Source organism: Podarcis liolepis (genome assembly GCF_965112155.1).
Source record: "Podarcis liolepis genome assembly, chromosome: 8".
NCBI classification, from domain to species: domain Eukaryota; kingdom Metazoa; phylum Chordata; class Lepidosauria; order Squamata; family Lacertidae; genus Podarcis; species Podarcis liolepis.
The window spans coordinates 34,517,825-34,539,781 of NC_139560.1; the positions used below are offsets into that span (position 1 = coordinate 34,517,825).

Here is a 21,957-nt window from a genome sequence, read left to right on the forward strand (position 1 = left end):
GCTTAATTTAAAATAGGAACACATAGTTTCTGGTCTCCTCATCAGGGTTACTAAAGACAAAAAGGGAGGGAGGAGAACACAAGCCTGAGGCTTGATACTGCTCATTCATGTAACACTAAGCTATTGTTTAGCATTAAAACCAAAATGGAGCTATGTATTACAGATGTATTTCAGATTTATTGTAACTGATTTTGTAGTCTGACCAAGATAAATTCCATCTTTTTAGAATGTTAGCTTTGCCCTGCAGGGGATATGTAACTGTTAATAACAACATCTGTAACTGTATGTTTGGGTTTAACTTGTTTGGTTTAGCTTGAATGGTTGGTTGAATTTTGTTTACCCTTCATCTCAGTTATTCTTCCATTATACATTTTATGCCAGAGACTCAATACACAGAATAAAACTGAAGATGAGAAGGAAAATTGATGGTTGGAAATATTGTAAAATAAACTTTTAGCCTTGCTGTAAAAAAGGAATGACCAAAATATATTTATCAAAATATTTATGTTTTCTCCAACGTTATCTATGAATACAGTCTGGCACAAGTAAATGCTTAACTCTCATATATATCAATAGGATTTACTGTCAACAATTGTTTGATCAAGATTTGCCCTTGGTTGTTCCATTTATTGAAGAGGCAGATTCAATGGAGGCTTGTCTTGTGCTGGAGGAAGTAGGGGAGGCAGTTTTCACTGATTTTCCCCTTTTCATAGAATCATACTCTAAAGTTGGAAGGGATGCCAAGGGCCATCAGGTCCAACCCTCTGCAATGCAGGAATCTCAACCGGTGGTCCTCCCATCCAATTTGAAACCATACTGGACCCTGCTTAGCTTTGAAAATATACTCAGTTTTATTGCTGCACCAGCCCCCAGGGCCACTTCCCATGCTGTTCTGGTGGGTCCCCCAATCCTCCAGAACATCTTTTTGGGATGCAAATACAACTGTAGGTGAATGAGGGATAGCTGCCTCCTTTTCCTTCAACAGGAGTATCCCATAAGAGGAATTCTCCCTAGATCCCGACCTCTTACTTTGTGAGTACACCAACAGGTTTTACAGCACTCTACATGCTCCAAACCCTTCCAGGTTTATAAAATAGTAAGTAATTTTAAAATTCTATATGATAATGGTTCTTCATGTCCCCCTCCATGAGAAGTCCAGAGGATGGCAACACAACAGACCTTTTTCAGTAGTGTTTGCCTGCTTGTGGAATGCTCTCCACAGGGAGGATCGCTTGGCACCTTCATTACATATTTTTAGGCAACAGGCAAAAACATTATGTAGCTTTTAATTATATAAATTGTCTTTTAGATTTTTCTTTGTTTTCTTTTATGCTGGTTGTGTGTGTGTGTGTTTATATATTGTAAATCGCTTTGAGTTTCCTTGGCAAAAAAGTGACTAAGACATTTTAATAGTAAATAATAGTAATAATAATACATTGTGGCATTAATTCCAATCACTGCTATTTGTCTATACTTTATATGTACTGAGGCTGGATTAATTTTTTCTTATAGTAAGAGTAAGAGCTTTGTATATATTACCATTTTTTACTTTCAGATGGAAAGTGGACTTTTCTTGGTAGTACTCTTATTCCTGTAATATATTTTAAACATTTTACATTAGAATTACTTTAGCTGTAGGCAAAATATTTGCATAAACCTTTCAAATTCTTTGTCGACATCTCTGGACTTCAAATGGGCTCCTTTCATTTTACTGCCTTTATTTGACTTTTTTCTTAATGTACAGGCAAAGAGTTTTGAAAGAGAATGAAATATTTATAAATAAGATTAGCATAAGCTAGGATAAAAATTATAAAGGTTATCATCTCCAGCCATGCTAAAATAATACACAATTATACATACTATGTAAGCTTTGTTGAAGCATACAATGTCAGCGTTTTCCATATTTTTAATAATATAACTACATGCATAATGTACAACAATACTTAAAAAGTTCAATTTACTCTGAATTGTGAAAGCATCACATAAAAAGATTCATTAAAAAAGAAAAATCCTGTGATTTATTTTACCTTTTATGTGATTTGCTTGGTTAAGGTTGCAGTCCTATGCACATTTATGTGAATTCAATGGGACTTGCTTCTGAGTAGACATGTATAAGATCACACTGTAAAACGCTTTTTAAAGAAATCTACAGAAATAATTGAACACACTATCTTTTCCCATATTACATTCAGATAAACCTAAGTAATATATTTAATATAAGATAGCAGGGCTTGGAAGAAAGGTAACCTCTATTTAGTTCTACAAAGAACTGGCAAAAGATAACATACCTTTGATACACCTGTTTCCCTTATTGTCAGTATGTTGAGACCTCAGTGTAAGAGAAATGCATGAATACAAGACTGTGCTCTACTTAATGGCTGCCTGTTTCACAGCATCCCACCCACAAAAGTGGGGAGACATGAAAGTAAGGCAACATTATATGCTTCCTTTGGGGAAGGCATCAGATTTTAAAAACAAAACATTTAATTTTATATTAAGTATGTGGCTAACACTGACCCAGTTTCATTCAAAACAGTGTTACTTTCATGTCTCTACATCCTTACCAGAACACTGGTCATCTGTCCTGTGATTTCTGAGGGAACTCCCGCTCAACGCATGAATGATGAAGACTGTTGTTCCTGTGTTGTTTCATGTAATCTAGAAAATAAAAGCTCATTCAGTACATAGTAACTGAGAATAAACATGCTACTTAGTAAGATTCTGTGACACAGCCTGGGCAAACTTGATAGTTCATATATTCAGCATATGGGTGTCCTCACATCCTGGTGTAGTGGGGGGGTGCGGAGACTGAATTGGGTGCCTTCACACACACAGTGGGTTGTCGTGCAGAACACTAGAGAAGAAACATTAAAACACAGGGGATGGTGGGAGCAGGATCTTGCAAGAATACAAGATGCTTCAAGGGGATGAATTTCAAGGTTTATAAGCTAGATGCTAAGTTGATAAAAGATTTTACACCAGTAATAATCTCAGTGAAATGGTTGGTTTTCTGCCCTGTGGCTCCTGATGAGCTCCATACAGGTTGGCTGAAGGACCATCCTTGTTCTACTATGACTCAGAACTGAAATAGACAAGTTACAGGAGATTACTTCCCACCATAACACTTATCCACTATTGTTCCCCAACATAGATTGCTCCGCCCCCCCCCCCCCCCGCCAACTGCTATTAGTCCTGCTGGGGGAAAAGACAGGTTTGTGTATTGTCTCTTGATTAACTGTGCCCCACCTCATAGAACTAACAGCAGTTCTGGGAAGGTGATTGCCACTGTCCGGTTCACAGGTGATCAAAGTCCCACAGGAGTCCAGAAGCCAGGAGTCAGGAAGCCAAGAGTCCGAGGGTTAGAGAGCTGAGAGTCAAGAAGCCAAGGGTTCAAGGGTTAGGAAGCAAGGAGTCACAAAATCGAGGATCAAGGAGTCAAAGAGCCAAATGCAGCAAGGCAGGGAACATGTTGCTGTGGCAAAGAGCTGAAGGGAAATGCTGACTTTATATCCCTTCCCGGCTCTTGCCACCAGGAGCTGTGAGTTACCAATCAGCCTCACCTGTGCGGCCACGCCTTACCTCTTTAGAACAAAGTTAGGAAGGCCCCAGCCCTGCAAAGTCCTACTGGTCACAGGGCCTGGCTCCTGCACACACTCCCGACAGTGATTTTGCTTGGGAAAATAGAATTGAGGGACATTAATGTACACTTCCAAGTGCCCCAATCTATTTGAGGGCTTCCATGGCTGCTTTTGAGCTGAAATCAAAATGTCTGGTGATCCAATAATGCATCTCATCTGTTTTCATCCTAAGAGAACTGCTATTCTACAGAAACTTTCCTGTGAGCAAGCCTACTTGAACTCCACAGAGTTTACTTAGCAGGCATTCCACTATATCTTCACTGTCCAGAACTTGAGCTGTTTGCCCCCCCACCACCACCACCTCAACAGAAAATCTGTGGCGTGAAATTAAACTCCAGAAAGATTCATGGAATTAAATACTCACCACACATTCTAATTCCCTTTGTAAATATATTTATTCTTCAGATACTGTGGAGCTTACACATCATTGCTAATTTGCAGGGCTGCAGCTCTACCACTAAAATAGTCATATTCCATTTGATTTTTCAATGAATGTTTATCTACATCTACCGAATGCTGAGAATTAACAATAATTTGCTGGAACCAGACTCACTATAGAAAAATGCATATAAAATTGAGTGCCCAGTTGTGAGGTGGAGGGGATATATTGCTCCTTTTTCATTTCATTTTCATTCATTAAACTTATTAAGTCACTTGTCATCTGAAGGTCTCCAAGCATCTTACAGCTTATATATATATATATATATATAGAGAGAGAGAGAGAGAGAGAGAGAGATATCTATATATATTTCCTCTCCTCACTGAATATATATATATATATATATATATATATATATATATGGAAAAATACAGGGTGTGCGTGTGTACACACCCACCCACCCACCATATTTTTCTGTGTATAAGACATCCCCTATTTTGGGGGACTCAAAATTAAGAAAATGGGGGGAGATTGCTCATAGTTGTTGAACTTTTTTGGGGAGGATTGCCTATAGGTGTTGGGCTTTTTTTAGCCAATCCAGCCAATCTAGCAGTTTGCTCACATGCCTATTGCAGTTCAAATATGAAAGAAGCAAGGTATGAAGACACTCTGGCTGCCAGAGTGTCTGCTTGCTTCTTCATGCTAGTTCAATAAGCTATTGAGTCCAGAACAATCACTCCCCTTCTTCCTTGTCGTGCAGAACAAATGCAGCACAAGGACCATGAAGACATTTGAAATTAACGCCCGTAGTTAATTTTTCCAAGTCAGATAAAATATTCACAGATATCACAGCAGACTATAACCCACTTTAGGCGCCACAAAGTGTTCTTTATATTTATATTGGCAGGATCTCTGCTGCGTTTCATGCCCAGAAAGCCAAACAAACAACATTTTGATAATGTTTTGGGGTGAGCAAAACTTCTTTAAAATTAAAATTAACAAAATTTGCACAGTTTTATGGATTGTCAAGCTTTCATGCAATAATTAATTATTGACAATACAGTTTTGCCATTTGGAATAAGATAAGATTATACACTGTCATCAACAACAATAATTGGCCATCTGCAGCAGCAATCAACATGTTTTATATTTATTGTACATGGAGGACTCAGTTGAGCAATGCATCCAAGGATGCATAAAATAATATTTCCTTGTACGGGGCTGGGAAAATGAAGCACAGTTTAGAAAATTCTATGCTTTAAAAAAAACCTGACCATAAGGAATGAACCCATCAGCTATAGACAAAATCACATATAGTTCCTAGCTGACTTTCCCCCAAAATCTATTATTAACACACTAGAAGAGTATTATGGCCTTATGGCAAAATAATAAACTGAATTAATTCATCCAAACAAAGCAGGCTGTGCATAAACTATATTCTGCGGCCTCATTTTTCATCAACTGCACATTTTTTATTTCTTCCTTTCCTTGCACTATCTTAAATACACATATCCTTGTTACTGAGAATAATTTATGCAGGACTTTACATGAAAAGTACTTTATAATAGTGTTATTTGTCCTGAGAACAATAATTTAATGCAGATCAGTGCTATCTCCATTTTACAGAGGAGATATACCACTAAGGACACCCAGTGGGTCTAGCAGTTAAACTAGATGTGACATTAATTGAGTGAATATGTAAATGTAATTGTTAATGTAAATTCTCTATGTACCTTCTCCACGAGGGGTTCGGAGGGTAGCAACACAAGAAGGGGCCTTTTCTGCAGTGGCTCCCCATCTGTGGAATGCTCTCCCCAGGGAGGCTGACCTGGCAACTTCATAACATATCTTTAGACACCAGGCAGAAACATTTCTCCACTGACCAGGCCTTTGGCTGATTAACATTCTGTCTTTGTGGGAGTGGGGTTATTGGTTTTATTTTATTATATATTTTGTGTTCTCATTTTGTATTTTTGTGTTGTGAACCGCCCTTTGATCTTTGAATGAAGGGGGGGTATGCAAATTTAGTAAATAATAGCAATAATTATAAATAGCATCCATGTGAAGCAGCATTGGATCTGAATAATAATAATAATAATAATAATAATAATAATAATAATAATAATTTATTTATACCCCGCCCATCTGGCTGGGTTTCCCCAGCCACTCTGGGTGGCTTCCAACAAGGTGTTCAATGGACATCAGAGGATGTCAAAGGGGCAGCCGACAGTTCACAGGAGCCAGGGGAAGTAGACACCAAAACCAGAGGTGCCCCTTTCTCTGAAAACATAATGAGCAGGAAGTACACTTTAAGAGACTGAGCCAGGCAAGAGAGTACAGCCCAGCTTACTAGCTGATCAGGTGAAAATCATGGTGGTCATTCAGCTTGATAGAGCTCAGGGCAGGTCATGATCATATGCTTCATTAAGGTGACAGGCACAGCTACTTGGCTAGAGCAAGCTCAGGTGCATCCAATAAAACTGGGAGGAATCAAAAGAAAAGCAAGGCAGAGACTTTGTCTGCTCAACTTTCACTGTTGACAGACCATAACTTGACTGTTTCTGGAGCTCCACTGGACTTAGATTTTGGGACTCACTCTAGGATTCCAATTTCTTCAGAGACAGGAACTTGGCCTTACAGTTTGACTTTCAACCTTTCTCATTGCATTGGACATGAGCCTGTAATTGAACATTGGACTGTCTGACCGCTCTCTAGCATTGCCCTTGGGACTATTCAATAGCTCTTTCTGCCTAGATAGACTACACTCCACTATCAGGACTTACCTCATGGCATTCAGGACACTACCTCACCCCTGTGCATCTGCTGTTTGCATCGGCTGTCACATTTCACTTTATGATTGGGGCAGCTCTGTTTGCAGGTACAATTTACTTTGAGATAATGGAAGGGGGGGAAGGTTAAACTCTTCTGGCTCATTCTCTCTTGTTCCACTGTGGCTCCGGGGTCAAACATGGCTGCTATTTATTTATTTTTTATTTACATTCATGCATAGAATCATAGAATCATAGAGTTGGAAGAGACCACAAGGGCTATCGAGTCCAACCCCCTGCCAAGCAGGAAACACCATCAGAGCACTGTCGAACAGCTCTTACTGTCAGGAATTTCTTCCTAATGTTTATTTCTTCCTAATGCAACTAATGTCTCATCAGCTTTGACCTTAACCTTAGCTTCCTGTTAGCCAGAGTTTTCTGTCTTTCCTGGAATTCTCTTAATGTGTCTCTCGGTCAACTATTTTCTAGGCTATGCTGCATTTGGAATTATGATTGCTCTCATGTTAAGACTTTGGTGCATTTGCATCCAATTCCTGATTGTGAGGATAGGCTTCCTGGAAGCTGAAATACATTGGTTATGTTTGCCTCATGAACCCACCTACAAATAATATTATAGCATCCATTTCACTTATGAAACCTGCCATGAATGACGCATAGAGCGTGTCCATTCTACAACTCATGCTGAGGCAAGACATTTAAAGTTCAGAATTCCTCCACAACTGGAAACATTAATTCGGACACCCTAACCTCAGTACTTTGTATTTTATTTTAGTGCCATCAGCACCAGAATGTTTTACCAGGAAACATCTCCTCTTACTCTAGGGGAACCTTGAACCTAAAAACAAAATTGCAGCAATTAGGATCAAGCATGTTTGAGCTGCAATCCAACTTTATTTGTTTCAAGAGACCTATTTTCATTGTGCGTTGCATGTGCATTATTTCCCGGTGACTCTAACAGAAATAGACTATTTCCATGGAATTTTGGTTTCTACCACACCATTTATAACAGAAATTTAAAGAGAGACAATGCAACAGTTATGCATCCAGTTCAGCCCACGAGGGAAGAATTACTCACTCTGGCTTGTTGCTCCTCTATTCATGTGGTGTGGGCGTGATTTCTGCCAACTTCCCGCTCTGCAGTCCCTTGCACCATATCTCTCGCTATTCCCAGGAGTTCCACATCTACAGGAAAGGAATTTTCAGGGAGTTCAGAGAAAAGGAAGAGGCAGGAAAGCTCATTCCATGAGAGTGAACTCTGTTCTAGTTTAATTCATTTCCCCAATTCATATATGTTCACAGAACTAATATTTTCTCCATACAGAATTTGGTTGAGTTGACTATTTGATTTCTTCATTTTAGTACAATGTATATACACAGATAGTAATTACACTCTTCATTCTGGTCTATAAACATCAAGCCATCACTTTTATGTTAAGATGACAATTCCACAATGCAATCTTTCAGTGCCAAATGGATTTTTTAAAAAAATCCTGAAACATTTGGAAATTGGGTTGCTATTTTTACTTCTGCCAACAAATTTACTGTATCTCGATAATTTTACAACTCTGTAAGACTGTTTAGTATTAATGATAACATGGTCTTCCATTGACCATGAGTAGAAGTCCACATATAATGATCTGGACCTCGGTCCGGACTTTGAACATGAGTCTGAGGGATCATTGAGCCAGACGCTCCTGAAGGACCAGCCTTCTCTCCACTAGGAGCCCCCATCCAGTTCCTCCAGCAGAAGCCCGATGACATCTTGGATAGTTAATCAATCGGGTAGGTAGCAGATTGGAGGTGCAGGACCTTGGATAGCTCCAAAAAGTCATCCTATTGGGACATGGTCTGGCACTCAAACTGAGGCAAAAAATTTTTCTGTTCCTGGAGTAAAGAGCTTCTGGCCTGGAGTCTAATACTCCATGAGGTCCTGCCTCTGAATTCTGCCAGGAAGCAAGAAATTCAGGTCCTGAAGGCCCCAGTCTGGAGGGAGGCGGTCCCTTGGGAGTATCTGGCTCAGGAATTCTAGTTTAAGGGTCTCTGGCATAAGCAGTTTCTGGTTGATAGGCTCAGGCTCAAGCCCTGTATAAGGGCCTAGGTCTGGATTTAACATCTCTGCAAACTAGTTACACTGCTGGTCCACCTCCTTGCCATAGTCTCAGTTGCTGGTTGCAGTCAGGATAATGTTAACATTCCTATTTTGCAGATGGAGTGCATGAGGGTTGAAGACTACCTAGTGGAACATAGGAATCTGCCTTATGTCCAACTAGTTGAGTACCGTGTGACTAGCAGCAGCTCTCCAGGTTTCAGAGGGGAATCTTTCCTAGTCCCTACATAATTTTAGTATAAAATGTACTAAGCTTGATAATAGCAGAACACATTAATCTTGATTCCTCAAAGTAATTAATAATTGAAGAAATTCCTCAAAATAATTTGCTTGAATTAAAGGGAGGCATAAAATGAAAAAAATCGGCAAGAGAGTACCTAATTCCCCCCCCCCAATTATAAAGAAAAAATAGTTGAAGTACCGTAGATTTCCTTCAGTGAAGATATATCGTACTATGTTATTTCATAATATTATTTAAATAAACTAATTATAATAATTATAATTAAATGTATATAATTATAATTATTAATTATAATAAATTATACAATGGGAGCTAAGAAGGCACTGCGATTGAGGCTCTGCTGAATTTTGCTGGTTTGCATTTTTTATCAAATGTGCCAAGAACCTGTTGTCCAATTTTCCAAAGATTTGACAGATCAGCTGAAATTGCTGCTGGTTTCCTCATTTGTATTCTTCAGGACATGTCACAAGAACTGTGTTTCTCATTAGGAAGAATATGGTGGTATCCTTGCATAATGGAAGCATGCTTTGTGTCTCAAAAGCTGCTAGAATTTTGACCAAAGTGAGAAGAGATTTTTTTTTTTAAAAAAAGGGGAATTCAAATAGATGACAAAAATGAACAAAACTCCAGTGTTGCCTCTGTAAATCAGACTTAATTTCAATATATAAATATGATTGCAGATTGGGAAGATATCTGTGTTTAGAATCTGAAGTCAGCCCTGGTTCATTTTGCATACTACTACTACTACAGTGTGTGTGTGTGTGTGTGTGTGTGTGTGTGTGTGTGGTGGTTATGTATAAATATATATCCCATGCCTTTAACACAGTTGTGTTCCCAAGGCAGCTAATAGAAACATAATTAAAACAGCATACAATATAAATGATGTGCTGGTGGAAGAGAAGTACAAGAGGGCATTGTTCCTTTCCATAGGATTGTGTAGATTAGGATTGGGGAATCTCTGTCCCAGAGGCCAAATTTGGCTCAGCCTGGCTCCCAATTTGGCCTGCCAGGCTATTTCTGGCAAACCATGCCCACCTACCCCACACCTGATGTTCTATGTGCTGTCAGGGTGGGGCAGGTACTGACACGGCTTCAAAGCAAGAATCTGGAATTTAAAGTTAGTCTTCAGTTGTTCCTTTGTTGGAGCAACACACACTTCTCCCACCCACCAGTGCCTTTTGCTCCAGGAGCTGGAAGCAGTTTGCATTGAAACAAATGGTTTTAAAATGATTTTAAAAACCTCCATTATAGCAGCAGTTTCAATGCCATGAAAACTTGTTCCAGCTCCTGGAGTAAGACACACTCCAGTCACCCATCAGCTAACACCACCAGTCAGCCTGTCGCCCATCCACATGTTCTGCCACAGCTGGTGGGAGACCTGTTAACACAGAGAGCTCAGCAGAGAGGAATCTCCACCTAAACCCACCAACACCTCTGCAGCTTTGAGGGCCTTGAATTGCTTTGATAAATGCTAGATACATAAACTGGAAGTTTATTGTACCTCCCACCTTCCACACACTGCCAAAGTCTTAGGTTGCTATGTAAATCTAAAAAATAGTAAATATTTGTAAATAGCAAATCAGCCTCCTCATTTCAATGCCCTGGATTATTTCTTGGAATCACTCAGAGTAGTTTCTGAACACATGGCGGTGATTTATCCTAAATATAAGCAATTGAAAGATGTGCTTTAATAATAGAATCACATAATTGTAGAGTTGGAAGGGACCACGATGGTCATCTAGTCCAACCCCCCTGCAATGCCTTAATGTAATGCCATTAGGTTAAGCTTAATGAATTCGGGCTGTGTAGTTTTATAGCTTTGGAAACTTGCACCTCTCTCTTCCTCTCCCCTTCCTCTCTTTAATACTTTAACAAGTGGTAGCATTTAAACAAGATGTTTCATCTTCAGTGTTTTAGAAGGATGCCTATTAGCAGGCCTGTACAAAGTTAGGAACATGTTTTACCAATAACTTTTAAATTGTTTTAATCAGTCGGAAGCACTCTGAACAAACCAAGAAAGCAAAATAAAATCTAAATCCCCTCTTCCTCGAAAGCCTTCTAAGTACAATAGTACCTAAAATATCAGACGGCACCTTGGGAGGATATAGTTGTTGTTTTCCAAATGTTCCAGTAAAAGGAAACTTGCAGATTAGTATACAGACGCAAGATAAAGTACTAAGGAGGTAACCATAGTAACTAAAAGAATGCTGTTGGGGAAATGCCAGTCATATTAGACTTGGTCAAGTTCAATGAAATGATGTTTTTCCTCTTCCAAGAACATTCATTCACTAAATATACGATGTAATCTCAGTAACATAATGGGAAGTTGTTGGGGGTTTGTTTTGCTTTTTAATTCAGTATAACATGCACCAGCCAGGAAAAAAATCATTGTTAACTTAATGGGTGGGAAAATGTCATAGAGGTGTGTGAAAACACATTCCAAATACTTCGTTATTTATTTTCAAGTGGATACTTACTTTACACAGGAGAGTCTAGACATACAACTCCCACCCAGATGCTTGCAGGGAGTGCACAGACGTGCATTATCATTGGTGTTATTCCACTAGGACAGGCTTCCTCAACCTCGGCCCTCCAGGTGTTTTTGGCCTACAACTCCCATGATCCCTAGCTAGCAGGACCAGGGGTCAGGGATGATGGGAATTGTAGTCTCAACACATCTGGAGGACCGAGGTTGAGGAAGCCTGCACTAGGATAGCTTGCCCAAGGACTTCTTTAAACTTTCCCTGCACCCAAGTGTATGAAGGAGGTACTAAACCAGGCACTATGGGATGTAAAACCTGCAGGGGCATAAGCAGCTGGGCTGTAAACCCTGATTCTGTGATTGTGGTATGTTGATTAGGGACTGAATAGTGTATATAACTTGGGCAACTATAAGAACATACTTTGTGTGAGCAGAAACAAGATTATACAGAACAATCCTTCTCTGGATTTAAGCGATAGGAATTGTGCTCATTAATTAATACGTTGTTTGTAAAATGCACATCCTGATTTGTTCCCAATATACTTAATGAAATGTATTTGTATATTTAAAGCAGTGCATGAAGCTATTTAGGGTAAGACATTTGTAGATGGAATTGAATCAGGGTACTTATTTGTGCAGTACAGTAGAATAAAATGTGCACATTCTCCTTCTCCCCTGATACTCGCTGCATTGCTGTTCTGACATCTGAACTCTACCTTAGTATAATGAGATTTCCTGGTAAGCAGACTTGGGGCTTGTTATCATTTCTTTCTCCTTGACAGGGCTTTGTGAGCAAAGCAGTGATTCATTTCTGTAACCTGCCACACTCTACTGACATTATTTTGAGTTGAGCAGCAGGCAGACACCCCTATTTCAATACATTTGACAATTCTCAGGGCTTCCCTTTCCTATTAATTTATTCGCAGTTTGACTTTTCAAAGCAAAGCACTACAATGCATTTGTAGTGTCCCGTACTTAAGCAAAAGCTACCACCTTATAACCCTTCCCATGCTTTATAACCAGCTTACTTATCAAATGTTGCCTTTTGGCAGAAAGGCAGTACCTTCTTTGCATTTGTCCTTTTGCCCCTTCACTCAAAACTTGTAGAAATAAAGTAGCTTGCTGGAGTTAGGACTTTATAAACTACTATCCTGCATTTATGGTCAGTGGTGAAGTAGACATGGCCCCATCATTGGTAACTTTCAAAAAAATTCAAGTGTTCTTATTTTAACCCCCTTTTTATTAATTGCTGGCATAAAGGGTCAGCACTGTCAGTATCAACCAAGCACCCAGGCACAGCTAACAAAAGTCCCCTGAACCTGCTCTCTCTTCATCCTAACAACCTGTTTGCTTGTTCATCCATCTCTTGCTTTGGCTCAAACGGTGCTGTTGAGAAGGAGCAACAGGAGATGCCACTGCCTGCTTGTTCATTGGGTCTCTGCCTGGCATTGGTTGTAATGATGGGGGGAGGAGCTTCTAGTGATAATGACAGTGAGGAGGTGGGCTTACTGAGGGATGGAAATGTTTGAGGGTGTCTTGCCCAAGACCCCTCCAAAACCTGGAGCCAGTTCTGGTGTCTAAAGACACAAGAGGAACTCTCATTTGTGACAGATGCACCTGAAACCACACCACTGATTCAAATAATTGGCAGCTGCGTACAGACAACTTGATTTCTTCTCATTTATATGCTGGCTTTCTTCCAAGGAACTCAGGGACTTCAAGCTGGGGTACACAGGGTTTCCATCCAGGCACTGACAAGTTCCAGACATCCTTAAGTTCCAGAACCAACCCAGGACATTTGTTGCTGGAGGCAAAAATTGTTTTAAAAAATAAAATCTGCCTCCCCTGCTCCACCACCTCCTCCACTGCCATGGGGAAAGAAAAGGGGTCTGAAGAGAAGCAGGCTACTGCAGGATGTGGCAGGTGTGTGTGGCTATGGGCAGTGTGGTAAAAGGATGTGGTAGAGAGGCAGGAGAGGAGCAGCCACCTGAGGTGACTGCTGCCTTATGGGCCTGCTGGCCTCAGTAGCATTGTTGCATTGTGTGCCTTCAAACCATGCCCCAGGGCTGTGGGTACCCTTATTTTGCTGCTCACTACTGAAAAACTGCAAATAATTTGACATGAATATTTATTTTTAGGAATCTAATTGCTTCCATATTTCCTATGAAAGAGATTATTTGTCTCTGGCATGCACAAAAGAATCATTTATCGACAGCAGACGTGTCTCACGATTATTCCCCTTTCTTGATGTTTCTCCAGGTGTCCATCAATGTTCCCTTTGTATTTGTTGTTTTTGTACTTTAGATGAGATGCTAAGGAAATTTCAAATTAGGCACTCATTATCTTTTTGAAGAGTCCAAGTGAGTGCTCTTTTGAGGAAAGCACATGTACCCATTAACAAGATTTACAATGGATTATATGTTGAATACGTATTATCATTTAATATTTTTAAAGCCTATTTTCAGGATGTGCAGATGTGATGGATGATGATTAATTAAAAAAAGAAAGATTTCAGGACTGAATTGCACAATATAATTACTTACTGTTAACCATTTCGAAGGCTGAAACTAAGGTTTCAGGTTTGCTGCTGTTAAATAGAGTCATAAAGTACCAAATTTTACATCGCACTCAAATGTCTTTTCCCCATGAACATTCTTAGTCAATGTTATAGCCAAAATGTTTACAGTGGTACCTTGGTTGTCAAATGACTTGGCTTCCGAACTCCACAAACCCAGAAGTGAGTGTTCCGGTTTGCAAATGTTTTTTGGAAGTCCAATGTCCGACACGGCTTATGTGGCTTCTGATTGAGTGCAGGAAGCTCCTGCAGCCAATCAGAAGCCGTGCTTTGGTTTTTGAATGGACTCCTGGAACAGATTAAGTTTGATAACCAAGTTACCACTGTAATTGATAAGTTGGTTAGAAATTAATTACAGTACAGTGGTACCTCAGTTTACAAACTTAATCCATTCCGGAAGTCCGTTCTTAAACCAAAACCATTCTTAAACCAAGGTGTGCTTTCCCTAATGAGGCCTCCCACCAGCAGTGCCCTTCTACCATTCAGATTCTGTTCTTAGACTAAGGTAAAGTTCACAAACCAGGACACTACTTCCAGTTTTACGGAGTTCGCAAACCAAATTGTTTGTAAACAGGACTGTTCTTAAACCAAGGTACCACTGTAATTAATTTGCAATCCTTATTTTAAGTGAAATTTAAATAGTAGATTAATTGAGTAAACACTTTTAATTAACTGAAATTGAGCCCTTAATTAATAATACAGTATATATACTGTTTATAACTAGTTCTTATAAAATATGTAAGCTATTTATTTTAAACTTCATGTGCGGCGCAGGATGTCAAAAACTCTGGAGGAGGAACTAATAAAATCAGGAAATAGACCTTTGACCCCACTAGCAAGGTATGCAAAAAGACAGAAAACAAGGACATACTAAGCACCTCCATCTAAGGTATGCTCTTCCTTCTCCCTCCTTTAACTAGGTCGCCTATGTGTCATCCTTAAATTAATCAAATGGGTTTTTAAAATTCAAATGTATATCCTCTTCTGTCTTCTTTTTTGTAAATGCATTTGTTTCTTTTGGTGATGTGTAAATGGGCACAGTATTATTAAAAGTAAAGGACCATGTACCAGGGCTATACATTTGCAATATTGACCCCCTATGATTGGCAGGCAGTATGAAGCCTCTGGATTGGCTTGTCCTAGTTATAAATAGTTTGAATCAAGCCTGAAATCAGACCTACCTTCCAATAACAACTTCCTCATTCTAGCACTCAGCAAAATATAATTTTGAAAAGATAGTATCTTCATCATCTTTTTGATTTGTTCAGGATAAAATCATGTGTTATATTTTAAAGTAGGAAGGCGATACAACAGGAATCATTTTAGTCTGCCACATAGCAGAACGTTTTGCTTCGGGGAACTGACTATGGTATTTTTTTTATGATAAATAGTATTGAAGGAGACTTATAGAATAATTGAACAGCGGAGAAGTAGCTATCCATAACATCATTTTGGACTCATTGGAAATAACGTAATGTAGAACTGTGAAACCTCAAGTGATTACATTCATCTCCCAAACTACTGAGAAATATGACCTAATTAGTGCCACCCTATTTTTCCACAGCTGTCCCAACACACTGAAACCTTCCCATTCATTTTTCCCTTCACACTTTGAAAAGGACATCTGAGCACCTAAAGTGGATCATTTTCAATGAGGCCTCATTAACGCTCATTCAAATGCATTGAACTTCATAACGTTGAAATATTTTTGATATATAGGCTGAAGAACTGCCTATGATTATATAAATGGGAGCTGGATCCACAGATAGGAGGCTTCGAAGAAGCCAAAGAAATACTGTCTCTAAAAGCTGGTATTGTATATGATTTGGGGAAAACTTACCAGCGCTGCACTCTTTTTAAGTGTGCAACTTTGAGCTGGAATAGTGCAGTGGTTATTAGCAGTGAGCTTGAAGTCCTCCCAGTTCAAATAGTAGGTTAGTGACCTAAGCCTGTTCCCTACCCCATCTGCAATATATTTTGAGGTAATAATATTAATGGCAGGGACGCGGGTAGCGTTGTGGTCTAAACCACAGAGCCTAGGGTTTGCCAGTCAGAAGGTCAGCAGTTCTAATCCCCGTGACTGGGTGAGCTCCCGTTGCTCAGTCCCTGCTCCTAGCAGTTCAAAAGCACGTCAAAGTGCAAGTAGATAAATAAGTACCACTCCGGCGAAAAGGTAAATGGCATTTCCATGCGCTGCTCTGGTTCACCATGCTGGCCACATGACCCGGAAGCTGTCTGCAGACAAACGCCAGCTTTCTCAGCCAATAAAACGAGATGAGCGCCACAACCCCAGGTCGTCCGTGACTGGACTTAATGGTCAGGGGTCCCTTTACCTTTTAATAATAATAATCTCTGACAGAACTTCCTGTTGCTGTTCTGTTCTTATTGGAGAGAAGCAATGGAAGTTCTTGTCTAGCATTCTAACTGCTGTGTCCTCTAAGCTTTTCACCACAAATGGGATCAGAACTGCTCTTGACCCACAATCAAACTCCAATTCTGCCACCAATGGTTTTGCCACCAATTCCTTTTTTGAAATGTGTCTCCCAAGGAGGATGTGTAATTAATTTCAACCAGGTAAGTAACTGCCAGATGAAATTGTCCCGTTACCACAAGGCAAATCTAGCATTGCATTTGCAAATCTGTATAATTGGTATATTTGAAATTAAAATTCAAAAGTCACTGACATATGAGGATGGAAAAGGGAGCCAGCTCAACATGCCCAACAAAATTATTATTGAAACTGACTTTCTGTTAGAGACCCTCATTAGAGACCCCTGCTGCCAATGTGACAGACTGCTTATCACTCACACATGCCAGGGTCCACAAATTCATTTATTTATTATTTATTATTCCAAGTAATTGTATCCTGCCTTTCTATTGAAAGAAATGCTCACTGCAACTTACACTCTAATCAAGATATTAAAATAACAACAAATAATATAAAATAACCAATGAGAAAAGAAAGAAAATACCGGTTAACCTTAAATCAGGGCATACCTTCATGGGATACTATAGAGTGGATCCTCTGTATATAATCAGGACCATATATATGTTGATGTATAAGGGAGGGATGCGGAGCCAGACAACATTTATTCTGAATAAAATATGAATATTGGTGATTTGCATTAATCTTCCCAAATATATTTTTGCTTCAATAAACACACACACAGTTGTTTAAATATGTGCCTTGCTTAAAAAACACAATGGGAATGTATAACAGAGTCCAAAAATTCTGTTACCATCGTAAGATATGGGTAGCAGTGCAGCTAGATACAGAAATATTGCAGCTAATAAAATATAAGAATAAAATGAACATATGGCTTTGGTTCTCTATGAAAGAATATGAAAAAGTGCTGATCCCTTCATCTGTGGCACTGATCTTCCTACTGATATCTTGAGAGTACCAGCTCCTCAGCAGAAAAGCATCATGTAGAAAGAGCTCATAAAAAGCATATGGCTTGTCTCAACCCAAGTGGAAGCTATAAGCCAGCATCTTGCCTGTATTAGTAATACCTACATGTGTTTGAGAATATGATTGCCAAGTCAAACTGTCCAATATAATTGACAGCATGGTAGGCTCATGAGATTCTCTTCAGTTGAATTTTACAGAGCGCTCATGTTTTGTTAATCAAGTGGTGTTCCTCCCAAGATAAGAGTTGTTTGCCAAACTTTATTTTTGAAGCATTTGGGTTTTTTTAAGCCATTTCTGTCATTTCATGTAAATAGGTACACTCTTGATATATTCAGCCTGATAGAGGCTGTTTTGCCATTACCTCTTTACAGTCTTCTCCCCAGCCCCATATAGAATTCTCTTGAGATTTATGTGGATATGAACAGCATTTGATTTCATGTTGATTTCAATAATAAAGCCATATGGTTTTCATTTTATCGAGACTGAAAATAAATGAAGCACATTCATCACCAGCCTCTTTAAATTGTAAATCTCTTCTATTTGGACTTGAAGGCCAGTACTTTATCTTTGTGGCAAAACTCACTACACAAATATTTAACCATATGGTATGTTTTTTTTCCAGGGAGATATATTAACCATAGTTAATGCTATGGGGTACTCATATGTCACAAAAACACATATATAAAACGACTATTTAAAAATTAATTGACCTGAATCATGCAACACTTCTAGAATCCCTGATAACAAAACTGTTCCATGTGTGAGGAGATTACTTGTTGCAGGGAGACTGTTACTTGACCTTGGGGTATTTGGTTTATTTTTGGACACCTGGTTCTCCAAGAGCAAACATCAGTTAAAAAATCCAGTTAACAAAATTGCTGTTTCTGGTGACATAAGCTTACAGGTCTAGTTAATATGCCCTAAGGCCTTTCTGAACCTTGTCTGAGGGCCTCTGAAGATGCTATGGCTTATGCCCAAGTGGAACAGCACTGCCTGAAAGCAAGGAGAAAGCACACTCTGTTGGGTTGCAGCACGCCACTACTTTCATTACCAGCTTAGTAAATATCGTCAGGTTTGGCAAAAACACCAAGGCTGAAACCACAATATCAGTTGTATTTCTAAGCCAAGAGTTGATTGGACTAAATTAAGAGGGAAATTGTGTTAAAAAGAAACAAAACACAACTTTCCTCCGCCATAATACTTTGTAATCGCAATATACCTCTTAAGCCTTCTGTGGAACCTGCTTCTCTCAGAGCAAGGATGAGAAACCTGTGGGCCTCCAGGTGTCTGTTGGGCTCCAACTCCCATCAGCCCCAGTCAGTATGGCCAATGGTCAGGAATTATGGGAGTTTGAGTCCAGAAACATCTGGAAGGTCACTGCTTGTTCACCACAATGTAGAGAATCACAGGTGCCCTTTCCTAAAAAACTTAAGTCCCAAAATAGAAGGAGGTTTTTGAGGAAAAAACTGATGAGGAAGAGAAAAGGCAGATAGGGAATATCTTAAACTGAAACAGTTTCCTTTATATCAGTTAATAGTAAGTCATAAAACCTGAGGCACCAAGTTTTATTAAAGTCCCCTGAACCAGCTAGTTTCAAATCATGGTGAACAGAACTCTGCAAATAGTTATGCTCCTTCATTTGGGAATACACACATGCTTAAAATTAGGCACTTGGGTGCAATTTTTGTGAAACTTACCAAATCAAAAGTATATTCGAACATGTATTTAAATCCCATAGATGTTTTGGCCACATTCAAATAAACTATTCTATAAAGCAGAGTGCAAAAGTATGACTGTGTTCAGTATTGTGATGAATAACATCATGCACAAACCAAAATGCCACAATCCTGGTCCTGATCCTTGCTAAAGCCAAGCCAATCTTGCTATGGTCTGTGGCAGCATGGGAGATCACCTGGGAAACCTATGCATGCTGCCTTGAGCTCCATGCCAGAAAACCAGGGATGATTTAAATGAGAGAGAAAGAGAGGGAGGCTGACTGAAGTTAATGTTCAGTATTCAAACCACTTTAAAAGTATCCAGGTCTTAAAACTATGAAAGTGTGAAGAATGACAGAAGGCTGGGATGAATCCATGGGAAGCTAAATGTGTATTTGCAATGCATCTAATGTGCAGTGTTGTTGTTGTTTAAAAAATGCATCAGCTGAGATAAGAGCACTGAGGAGGAATTTAACCCTTTCATCCCTTGCTGGACTCCTGACAAAAATCTCTCTTCTGAAACTAAAGCTTGCTTTGAGGGAGAAATCCCATATAGGTGCCATTGGATGGATTGCAAATGCCACCTAAATTTGTATTTCAACTTGTGTGAACAAATTAAAACTTTGTAGTACATTTCAAAATTTTCCTAACAGAGCTTCTTCTTTTTTTACAGAACATATACATAAATAATAGAATACCTATTCTTATCATTTTTAAATGTATGTGTTTCCATTCTCCTTTTTTTTAAAAAAAAAAAGGTTTAGAAAAAGGTTAACTGCAGCAGAGTATGTGGATCTGATTATTTTGTAAACTTGGAAAACCTTAATATACACAGAAATCCTTAGCCCTGAGGCAAGTCAAAGGAGTTTATAATATGAGTAACTCTGGCTTGTATTCCCAATATATTGACATACTGGAACTAACATGGCCCGGAGAGATTTAGCCATATTCAAACTGTATAATTTAAACCACACACCAGGTCCATGAATTAATTGTGTAAATATACTGTTAGATAGCAGCATATGCTGTTCATTTGCATACATACAAAACTTGATTCTCCAGGTGTTCAACAGCATCATTGTCATAGATGTGAGAGGGCCTTGCAGCAATAAAACACGGGAGGTTCAGAACTAAGCAGAATCTATTTAGCAGATAAACATTAAAACATCTCTTTTTTCCAGTTTATAGCATTGCTAACCTAGGATGCCTGTCTTTGTTTCCTGGGAATCTGCCATGCAGCTGACTCACAAACAGCATTTGCATTGGAAAATAAAATTACTTTATGCTCAGAGGAGGATTCGACTATGATTCCCAAGTTACAAAATGTAGTTTCAGAAAATCTTGATGCATAGACAATTCGATGTGGCAACAGACAGTGGGAAAGAATCTCCTGTGAAGTTGAAAAAGTTGTTGTGATCACCACACTGTTCAGAGGCTAAAAATACATCCTCTGCTCAAAAGGGAACATTTGAGTGAATCAAGTGGCAAGTTAGTGAGTCATCTCATGAAATAAAACTAAAAGAACAAGTGCTCATTGATATGCTGTAGGAAAATGTATTCCAAAAGAGATGGAGTGTGGGCAACTTTGAGATCAGTGTGGGAGATATCAGGGCCTCTAAATCGCCTCAGAAGCCACCAGCTGCCTCATCCCTAAGGCACTACCTGATTGTTGTGCTGTGCTTTTGAGAACTGGTTTTTGCTTTTAAAGGTGGCATATGTGAGCTGGAGCAAAATATTAATGGGAAACTCTCTATTGTCAGCAGAGTTTGAATTTGGGGTGCTTCAAGAACATCAGCCTGTTTTCCTCAACAAGGAGAATGCATTCTGTCTTCCAACATGATATCCCCTGCCCCTTAACAGTTTTATATGCTTGTGCCAAGGGATGGGGAAATTGCCGAGGTGGTGGGGGGCAAAAATCTTCACAAAAATTCCCTTAACTCCATTTTTGCTCAACACAAACTACTATGGTCTGAGATATAAAAAGAATAACAAATATAAATCTATATCCACACTTCCAACAATTTGTGGCGACATTCCACTGTCTATTGTGACCCTTGAACATTCCATGTCTCATCCTATTATTTTTCTTCTGCCATAAGCTACCCTTCCTCTCACAAAGTATTACGTATCAAAAAGAGTGAAAACCCAGACTGCCATCTGAGCCTCCATGAATTAGATTGGGGCTAGGATCACCTATGTGTAGTTCTCATCCTCAGGGCCCTTGCTAGGCACAAACCTACCTGGGCACAAAAACTTAACAGTCAGATGGGATTGCAACTTACTCAGAAAATAGCAATCAATATCTGTGATGCCCAGCAACTGGTATTGGGAGATAGTGGCGAAAGAACATAGGAGTGCCTAGTACCTGTTGATAGCCTTGCCTTCTTTGATTTTGTCTAATCCTCTTTTAAGGCCAATATAATTGGTGGCCATCGCCTGCTCCTTGTGCTTGCTAGTGGTCAGTTCACTGAATCTCAATAATGTAAGCATACATGTTGCATTGTTTGATTCTCAGAAATCTTAAAAAGTATGTTTTACTCTAAATTCAAAAAAATCTAAATTGTGCTAGGTTGTTTTGTTTTTTAAGCACAAAATAATAGTCCTCTCTCTCTTTCTAGT

At 39.2% G+C, this 21,957-nt stretch overlaps 1 protein-coding gene across 1 annotated transcript in view; it reads right to left on the reverse strand.

Moving 5' to 3' along the window:
* Window positions 1-7,900, reverse strand: part of PREX2 (phosphatidylinositol-3,4,5-trisphosphate dependent Rac exchange factor 2) — a 115,089-nt gene extending 107,189 nt beyond the window's left edge. The window contains exons 1-2 of the mRNA XM_083517526.1: window positions 7,882-7,900; window positions 2,565-2,658 (exon numbers count right to left, since the gene is read on the reverse strand). Of these exons, the coding sequence (XP_083373652.1) occupies window positions 2,565-2,579 (15 nt within the window). The 5' untranslated portion in view covers window positions 2,580-2,658; window positions 7,882-7,900. The remainder of the gene's footprint in view (window positions 1-2,564; window positions 2,659-7,881) is intronic.
* Window positions 7,901-21,957: the final 14,057 nt, after the last annotated feature.